This window comes from Cucurbita pepo, chromosome LG06 (genome assembly GCF_002806865.2).
Source record: "Cucurbita pepo subsp. pepo cultivar mu-cu-16 chromosome LG06, ASM280686v2, whole genome shotgun sequence".
Classification (NCBI taxonomy): Eukaryota; Viridiplantae; Streptophyta; class Magnoliopsida; order Cucurbitales; family Cucurbitaceae; genus Cucurbita; species Cucurbita pepo.
Genome location: NC_036643.1, coordinates 2,216,215 through 2,225,602, shown reverse-complemented (window position 1 = coordinate 2,225,602; position 9,388 = coordinate 2,216,215). Strand labels below are relative to the sequence as shown.

The 9,388-nt window shown below is 36.2% G+C and overlaps 1 protein-coding gene across 3 annotated transcripts; it reads left to right on the top strand.

The window, feature by feature from the left end:
- Window positions 1-730: 730 nt before the first annotated feature.
- On the top strand, window positions 731-8,990 carry LOC111797138 (pentatricopeptide repeat-containing protein At5g10690). Of its 3 annotated transcripts, none has more exons than XM_023680054.1 (13): window positions 731-993; window positions 1,369-1,551; window positions 1,689-1,821; window positions 2,667-2,764; window positions 2,922-3,083; window positions 3,195-3,263; window positions 3,956-4,091; window positions 4,174-4,406; window positions 5,350-5,427; window positions 5,873-5,941; window positions 6,536-6,712; window positions 7,463-7,560; window positions 8,598-8,990. In XM_023680054.1, exons 1-13 carry the CDS (start codon window positions 802-804, stop codon window positions 8,662-8,664), a joined length of 1,695 nt encoding a protein of 564 aa, XP_023535822.1. In that variant the 5' UTR covers window positions 731-801; the 3' UTR covers window positions 8,665-8,990. The 3 variants fall into 3 exon arrangements, with proteins under 3 accessions (XP_023535822.1, XP_023535823.1, XP_023535821.1); XM_023680055.1 differs by lacking the exon at window positions 8,598-8,990 and adding an exon at window positions 7,918-8,009; XM_023680053.1 differs by lacking the exon at window positions 8,598-8,990 and having other exon boundaries at window positions 7,463-7,829.
- The last annotated feature ends 398 nt before the right edge of the window (window positions 8,991-9,388 follow it).

The window sequence follows — 9,388 nt, the reverse complement described above, 5'->3', positions numbered from 1 at the left end:
TATATATATATATATATATATATATATATATATATTTTTTTTTTTTTTTTTTTGTTAATTCGAGTCTTTTGTATTTTAACATTTTTTTCAATTTATAATGTATAGACCTACTACTAGTAGTTGTTGCCCGATTTGGCTCGTTACATATTATCGTTAACCTCACAGCTTTAAAATGCGTCTACTATAGAGAGGTCTAGCTCTACTTCGACAATGTCTCGCACTGCCCAGTTATAATTCATGGTACCATACCATTTGTAACAACCTAAGTTAACCGCTAATCGATATTGTCCGCTTGGCTCGTTACGTATCACTGTTAGTCTCATAAATTTAAAACGCGTCTATTAGAGAGAGATTTCCACATTTTTATAATGAATGTTTCGTAATTCTAAAAGACATATTTTAAAATCGTTAGACGGATGACAATACGTAGTAGGTTAAAACAGACCATATCTAGTAGGGTGGACTTATGGATTAAAACATATATTTTGTACAAAAAAAAAAAAAAAAAAAAAAAAAAAAAAAAAAAAAAAAAAAAAAAAAAAAAAAAAACGAACAATTTGTTTAGAATGTATGCTTTCCAAATGGGCTGGGCCTCGTGTTACCCACAGAGTTGCTGTAAACCAGGCCCAGGCCTTATCCTGCAAGATTCGGCCCAAGGGCCCAAGCCAACGACACCGTACATTTACCGCCAAATTTTACATACCGTCGTTATCCACTCCGTTCTGTCTCTCTCTCTCGCTCCATGGCTGATGGTTAGCTTCTCCTGTATCTTATCGGCACTTACAACCACCATTGGAGAAGATGCTATGGATAGCGTCATTCTCCTCTCGTCATTTGGCATGGAATCCATCCGACTCAATGAACGTATTTTCTTGTTCACTTCCTTCTCGCACGGCCGACGCTCGGCGTCGGATAGACTCTCCTCGGAGTCCCAATCTCAAGCGGCTGACCTCTCGTGTCGTCAGGCTCACACGTCGGAAGCAGCTCCACCAGGTTTTACTCGTTTCTGCTCTTTATTCACTTCAATCTACACTCATCTCGACTTTTTGTTCGTAAGAATGTCAGAATAAATAAAAAAGGATTCCGAGTTTTGGTCATGTTATTGCTTGCTGTTGTTTACGAAGTTTCATTCTCATGCCGCACCTTGATTAAGGCGAATTTGATAGTTTTCACTGTCATTTTCATTTTAAGTATCGGTAGTTCATGCGTTCTTATTGATTAAAATTATTTAGTCTCACGTAACGTATTTGTGTGGAATAATATTTTCGACGTTAGAAATTAGTAGTTGCATGATAAGTGATGGTTTCCTTCGAAGTGTACAGTCTCGGCATTTCGTGCTGGAGTTCATATTGTCATTTGCTTTCTTAGATATTTGAGGAAATTGAAATTGCCAAGAAACGTTATGGAAAGCTGAATACAATTGTTATGAATGCGGTCCTGGAAGCTTGTGTTCACTGCGGTGATATTGATTTAGCTCTGAGGACTTTTAATGAAATGTCAAAGCCAGACAATTGTGGTTTAGACAACGTCAGTTATGGCACGCTTTTAAAGGTACTTTATTATAGTTAAACTATTATGAGTTTTAGATTCCTAATTGAGCTGATCGAGGAATCCGTAGTTGTGAGAATTATGTGGGAGAGTCGTGATTAGTTCTTGGTCCAGTTACGTCTTGGCCTTTTATTTGCCAGGGTTTGGGTGAAGCTCGCAAGATTGATGAAGCATTTCAATTACTTGAATCTGTGGAAGAAGGTACTGCTATTGGAAGTCCAACATTGTCCGCACCACTTATTTATGGTGTTCTAAATGCTTTAACCGAAGCAGGTCAGTTTCTACGAGAGGTCACTTGTTAAGCATTTTTCTGTGCCGTTACTGTGCTTATCTAGGCTTCAAGGATCAGAATAATGTCTTCAATGTTTGGGGAGTTAGTTTATGGTCAATTGATTTGTATTTACTTGAGATTAGTTAAGCTTTCAGGTGTAATATCTTTCTTTTACCGTATTTCATCTACTGCTGTTTCTTATTCATTATCATTATAAATATGACCGTCCTCCACCTTAATTGATGGTGGTGAGCATTACACCTTCCTTTGTGTACTAGTTTTGATTTATTTATTCAGGCTTAAATATTTGGTATAAGTATATTAGTAGAATAAGTTTTATGTCAGCCATATTTTTTTGGAAATATGGAACACTTATAATCACCATGCAATGAACGTTGCAGGTTGGGTTGGATGTCATATTTGATAATGATATCTATGCCATTTGTTCATATTTAATTATATTGCAGTGCAGTACAAAAAACTTCTAAATTCTTATAATTTTAATTTATGAGTTTGAACTGATCCCATATACATGGGCACGAATCAGACTTGCATTCTAATTTTTAATTAAAACATATTGATTATCTCCAGAGGTCATTGTGTAGACTTGTGCAGATTTTTGTTAGGGTATATTTCTCTTTAACTTTTAATGATTGTATGATGCTTAATGGTACCTTAGAGAAACTCAACTAGTTTTATCATAGTTTCTTTGATGATTGTTGAAGTTAAATGTTATGGAAGCAGTGTTAGAATCAGATTTAGGGAATGGTTCAGCTCAAATATTTATTATTATTATTGTTATTTTGTTCGATGCATTTATTCTATCATGTTGATTTTTGTAGTGCAGGAGACATGCGCCGTGCCAATGGTCTAATAGCACGATATGGATTCTTACTTCATGAAGGAGGCAATCTCTCTATATCAGTTTACAACTTATTGATGAAGGTGTGCACACAGTTATAGTTCTGCAAGATTATTACTAATGAGAAATAAAAATATTTGTTGCAATGTATCAAATTATCAAAGTCTGACCTGGTGCTGCAATTGGAGATCCAGGATCCGGATTACACTGCTTAGTAATTTTCTTTTCTTGGATTTTCAGGGGTACATAAGCTCAGGTGTTCCTCAAGCTGCTTTAGCTCTGTACAATGAGATGCTAAATCTGGAGTTGAAACCTGATAAGCTTACATATAATACATTAATCTCTGCTTGTGTGAAGATCAACAAACTGGACGCAGCAATGTATTTCTTCGAGGAAATGAAGGTCACGAACATGTATTGAAAGGCCACTTTAGAGCCTCCAAATGTTTTTATTAGTTGGTTGAGGAATCAACCAGTGCTTATATTTTGTTACTCACAATTTCATTCTTTACAGGAACGAGCTGGTAAGTATAATCAGGAAGATATTTTTCCTGATGTTGTGACGTACACTACTTTACTTAAGGTCAGTGAACTTTTCACCCGTTTTGCTTATCATGTAAATGGATTTATATTTTACAAGTTGAATATGCTTAGGATTTACGGGTTTTGAATTATTTGAATAAAAGTTTTAGGAGTTTACTCCTCTGAGTTAATTTTTTTGTGCCATATTTTTGCATCTCTGGGAAATGTCGTTGATTCTGGTAATATATAGATTATGGGTGTATATATTGAAGTTTCCAGTCAAAGTGTACGGCTCGATGGATTTGGAAGCTTTTCTATGAACGATATTATTGATATGCAATCACTTTGGCGAAGAGAAGCTCAGACTTCGTAGAGGAAAATATAATCTCGAACAAGTTACTGCCAATTTGATACTGGTTCTATCGTTTGAGAGTGATGCATAAGACCTTCATTGTTTTACCATATGACACTTTATCTGGAAATCTTCTTTAGTTACAGTGGAAGCATGCAGTTCTTGTCGACGGAAAACATGCATCCAAATCAATTACTTTCTCATAGCCATAGGAGAAGATTTACTCCCCCTCCCCCCATTCTGGTCTGACCCACAATCATTCTTGCATGTTTTAAAATTTCCTCGTGGGGTTCTAGGTTCTAGCTCCTGTCAATAACTAGAGCTACAAGCTTGTGCATCTTGATTCACTTTTCTGACATAAACTTTCCACTCATTATTTAGTTTTATATTTTTTTTTTTAGGGTTTTGGGATTCTGAAAGATGTCCGTCTTGTTCACAAAATTGTGCTGGAAATGAAGTCTAGTCATGATTTGTTGATTGATCGAACAGCATACACTGCAATGATTGATGCTTTGGTTAACTGTGGCTCTATAAACGGTATGATTTATACCCAACTAGTAATTGATGGGAAATTTTGGGATTGAATTGTACTGAGTAGACAATTTGTCCATGGTAGCAGGTGCTCTTTCTTTATTTGGGGAATTATTGAAGCTTTCTGGATGGAATTTGGACTTGCGGCCAAAACCACATCTCTATCTCACTTTTATGAGATTTTTCTCTAGTAGAGGAGATTATAGGATGGTCAAATGTTTGCATAGACGCATGTGGCTGGACTCCTCTGGAAGTATTTCTCCTGGATTTCAAGAAGAGGCAGATCATCTTCTCATGGAGGCAGCTTTACATGACAATCAGGTACTATCCGTTTACTTCTGAGTTTTAAATGTTTTTGGTGAACGTACGGCTTGTTGTTCCTTTTCTTCTCTTAGTGCTAAAAGTTTGCTACCTTTAAATTGTAGACCACAGCACGTACATCCGAGTAGATAGAGATGGACTGTTGGTTGTTGTATAAGTTAATGAGCTAATACAATATTAGTTTGTCTAATTTACAATAGTTTATGCCACAACGAGAGTCTGAATGGTAAAAAAACAAGTACTTTACCTTATGTACTTGGTAAGATTTTAAGTGGCAAGTTATCAAAAGCCACCTGGAAGTAAAAATCTTCCTTTCATGAATTGTTGTTTTGGTTGTTGGTGAATGCACAGTACATATATGGTCCTAATAAGAGTTTCCTTTTTGCCATTTCTCCAAATTGGTGTTTTATGTTCAGCTGTAAGGAAGAGTGGGAAAGTCTAGGCTGTCCGTCCGTTAATATTTTATGGAAGATCATAGACATTTTTGGTCCTTGTGCTTTCCATGGAATATAAGGAAGATTATTTGGAATCCTCTGGTGAGAACACGTTGGAGCTAACTAGTTCTTTGAGCTCTTTGTGGGCTTCTATTACCAACTTATTATTATTATTATTATTGTTATTATTTAACATAATGGTTCCTTGCTTTAGTCAATCCAATTTGTTACTTTTTTTGTTGGCTCCATTGGATTTGCCATGAGTGGGAGGATATTTTATCTTTGCCACCTCTGAAATGTTTCTTGATCCAATGAAAGTTTCTGTCTCATTTATTAAGCAGAATCATGAATGATTAGAGTTGTTAAAGTGCTAAGAAGGTGAACTGCAATTTTACAATCTTGATAAGATCCTGTTATTTTTAGAATCTGCAAACTTCCAAAATTGGTTAATCTTCTTTATTTTCTTTAAAAATTTTATGGACTTTGTGATCTATGCTTGTCCTTTTCAGATTGATGTGGCAACAGAGAAATTATCAACAATTATTAAGAGATGGAAGGGAATCTCGTGGTCCAGCAGAGGAGGCAGTGTAAGTAGATATAACCTACTATCCTTAATTGTTGGGATAAAAAGTTTGCAATTTTGCAGCATGTACTTCCATTATGAAAGAATTTGAGGATATTTTCTCAATTCACCGTTCTTTGCACTCTCCGGAAAAAAATTATTTTATTTTATTTAGATCTGTGTGAACAATTATTACAAACGTCATTCTGGTTCTATTTTTTTCATGTTTTGTTGGTGATAATCCCAAGGCCTTCTAAAGGCGTGACTCAGGATAATTTATTTGGTCTCTCATAAACAAAAGAAGCCTAAGTTTCTTTTTAGTTCACCAGTTCAAAATTCATTTATACACTTCTTCGGCTCTTCTATGCATATTAGCTTCTTGATGGACTTGACTTGAAGCTGATTATATGCTGTCTTAGAATTCAGACAATTTATAATAATATCTAATATTTATGTTTATTCTGATCCAGGTTGCTCTGCGTATTGAAGCATTGCTTGGACTCACCAAATCTTTCTTTAGTCCTTGCATATTTCCTCGGGTTTGAATTCTCTGTTTTTACAGTGGTCTAGTTTATTTCATATCTTAAAGATGTCAAAGAAATGGATGCCTGTGATATAAATGCTAGGAATATTATTAGGGTATAAGGTTATTAGTAATTAGTTGGGAAGTTGTTATGGTGATTTGTTATAAATAGAGTGGGTAGGAAAGGTTGAAGACATGCATTGGTTATATGGTTTAGGCTTATGTGAACACGAGAGAGAGAGAGAGGATCAAACTACCTCGAATTACTTGGGTTATCTTTTGGATCTTTATCTTTCATATTTCAATACCATTTCAACTGTTTGGGTACTATCAATGTGCTTATGCTAGTAAAGATGTTTGCATGCTTAACTGTGGACATTGTAAATGCTTAGCAGAAGCGTTTAGTCATTCACTTCTGTAACTGTTAATGGATGTATTTAAACTTATAGTGGCAGGATGAGTTTTATTATGAAATTTCTAAATTGTAGAAAAGAGTAAACATGTTTTAGGACTTGAGTCCTAGATGTCTGCTATTACCATACATTTTAGTTAATTATTTGATCATATGGTAGTCTTTTCTCTTTAGTTTAATTGTACACATTCGTTCCAGGTAAATCCGGGTGCTCCTATTGAGAGTGTCATGATGCCATTTAAAGCCGTTCAGCCATTAAATGGAAACTTACAGTTGAAGGAAGTGGTCATGCGTTTCTTTGACAAATCAGTTGTGCCTATCATAGACGATTGGGGTAGATGCATTGGACTGTTGCACCGAGAAGACTGCTCGGAGGTGGGTTAGAATTTTTTTGTCCATGTCGTTGGAGACAAATTACACCATAGTGATAGAACTTTCTCTATAACTACCTATGTTATTTCTTCGGTAAACTTAATCTTTTTGAACCCGTAGGAGTATTGTCCTTTTTGGGCTTTTCCCTCAAGGTTTTAGGGTTTACACACCCTTATAAAGGATGCTTTGTTCTCCCCAATCAATGTGAGATCTTACTATCCACCCCCCTTCGGGGCCTGGCGTCCTCGCTTGCACTCATTCCCTTCTCCAATCGATGTGGGACCCCCCAATCCACTCCCCTTCGGGGCCCATCATCCTCGCTGACACACTGCCTCGTGTCCACCCCCTTTAGGGCTTAGCCTCCTCACTAACACATCGCCCAGTGTCTGGCTCTGATACCATTTGTAAAACTCACCACTAGCAGATATTATCCACTTTGAGCTTCCCCTCAAGGTTTTTAAAACGCATCTAGGGAGAAGTTTCCACACCCTTAGAACCGACGTGGGATCTCACGTTATAAATCAAAATGGCAGGAATATTATACTCATTGTTTGATATGAAATCTTACAAAACCTGTGTGTGATCACAACGGATGCTTGATTGAATAAGACGGGCTTCTCAAGGAATATTTATAAATCATAGATCCTGTTTTACTACCTTGTATCTTTTGTGACCAAGTGCAGGACGATCATTTAGCTGAATGATTGTGGATGTATATAAAAGTAGAAACTTAAATATTTGTTTATGGTGCAGTTGGAGTCTCCCCTTTGGAAAATGATGAGAAGCCCTCCTCCCGGTGTTACGACTACAACATCAATCGGACATGTTGTGAATCTAATTCTACGAAAGAGGTACAAAATGATTATTATTGTAAGACATAGCAAGTTTAGCACATACGATAGCTCGAGTTCGAGGGCTGTTGGTGTTTTTACTATCGAGCAATTGTATGGCTTTATTTCTCCCATTCCCATGCAGCTTCAGCCAAACATTCCACATAAGACGTAGATGACAATAACACTCCACTTTTAACTTAGCTTTACAGCAAATGTCTTTATGCGTATCTCTCCTTAGTTTTGGGTGGTGTGAGATGGTTTGAATGAACTTTTGAGCATTGTGTCTATTTTTTTTCTTACCTTTAAAATGCTTTCGACTTTGATGATAACTGTATATGTCTGTAATGGGCTAAAGTGGACAATATCTGTTAGCAGTGGGCTTGAACTGTTACAAATGGTATCTGAGCCAGACATCAGGCGGTGAGCCAGCGAGAAGATTGGGCTCCTAAGGGGGTGGATTGTGAGCTCCCATATCGGTTGGAGATGGGAACGAATCATTCCTTATAAGAGTGTGGAAACCTCTCCCTAGTAGACTTGTTTTAAAACCGTGAGGCTGACGGCGATACGTAATGGGCCAAAGCGGACAATATTTACTAGCGGTAGGCTTCATCTATTACAGTAACCCCATATCATAGGGATGGACTACGATCGACCTGGTTGCGTATAAATTTGATCATTCTTTTCAATCAGAAGTACCACTTTGCCAAATCTCCATTTCCTCATCCTCGAACTCATTCCTTTAGTGATTAGATCAATCAAAATCTCCCTTCTGCCTAATTCCAACTCTCTGATCATCGTTATGAGAAGTTCAACTTTCATCTCCCTCACCTTCAATTTTCAAAAGTAACATATTTGGAACTTTTCACCCTAATTGTCATCAGATTTTGATAAACTCGATCTCGGTTTCTATTAATGAGATCTTGCAACTTACCTCATGTCTACCCATTCCTTCTCATAACTTCTTTGGTTTCAAGAATTAAACCCTCTGTAGGCTTCATTTCTTGGAATGGTGACCTTTTCTTCACCTTCTTTTAATCTTGCATTTGCTTTGGCAGGTTTAGGTCCACTTGCAGGCCACATTATTTACAACCAATAAATAATGTTGGTTGCCCCACCAACTGAAACCTTCAACCTTAATGAGCCATACAACCCAATCGAAAGGGGAAAAAAAAATCCAATTTCCTGCAAATTCAAAGAAATAGCTTCATCAAGACAGTATTATAAATAGGGGAAAAAACCATAAACCCCCAAAAGTCAACAAAAATATTGTTTAAATTCATAAGATATTGATGAGATAAAGTACCAAATTTGGAAGTAAGTTAAAGCTCAATGGAAAGAGCTAAGCTTGGCGTTGAAGGGCATATAATATTGGACATCACTTTCCTCAAAGATAGTGGCAAAAAAATTATTGTGTTTTGAGAAATCTATTGTGAACTCCTTTCCTCTCCTAACCCTTTCCCTCTCCATTAGGTAATATAAATCATGCTCAAGTGGACCGTCACCCCCTCCAAAAAGATAATGAATATTATAAATGCTTTAAAATGGCAACAAAGTATGGTACAAGTAACCTTGACATGTTCTTTGGTTTCATTTCCTTTAATTAATTAATGATATTATTGTTTGTACAATTGTTTTACTTAAGATCCAACATTTTGTTACGAACAGAGTTATAGTACTTTTACTAGTACGAGCATAGTCGAATGATAATTGATCTGTTTTTTCTTCTTCTTGAGATTGGAGGTTTAAATTATCATACCTCTGTTGAATTAAATAATTTTTTTTAAAAAAATTATAGTTTATATTAATACATAAAAGAGGAAATAAAACGAAAATTCCCTTACTTATA

Bases quoted from the DNA above. Each gene is read 5' to 3' on its own strand.
- LOC111797138 (XM_023680053.1), top strand. From the start codon at position 802: ATGCTATGGATAGCGTCATTCTCCTCTCGTCATTTGGCATGGAATCCA. The intron at 1,552-1,688 runs GTACTTTATTAT...TTTATTTGCCAG, and splicing joins GTTATGGCACGCTTTTAAAG to GGTTTGGGTGAAGCTCGCAA. The intron at 1,822-2,666 runs GTCAGTTTCTAC...TTTGTAGTGCAG, and splicing joins AAATGCTTTAACCGAAGCAG to GAGACATGCGCCGTGCCAAT.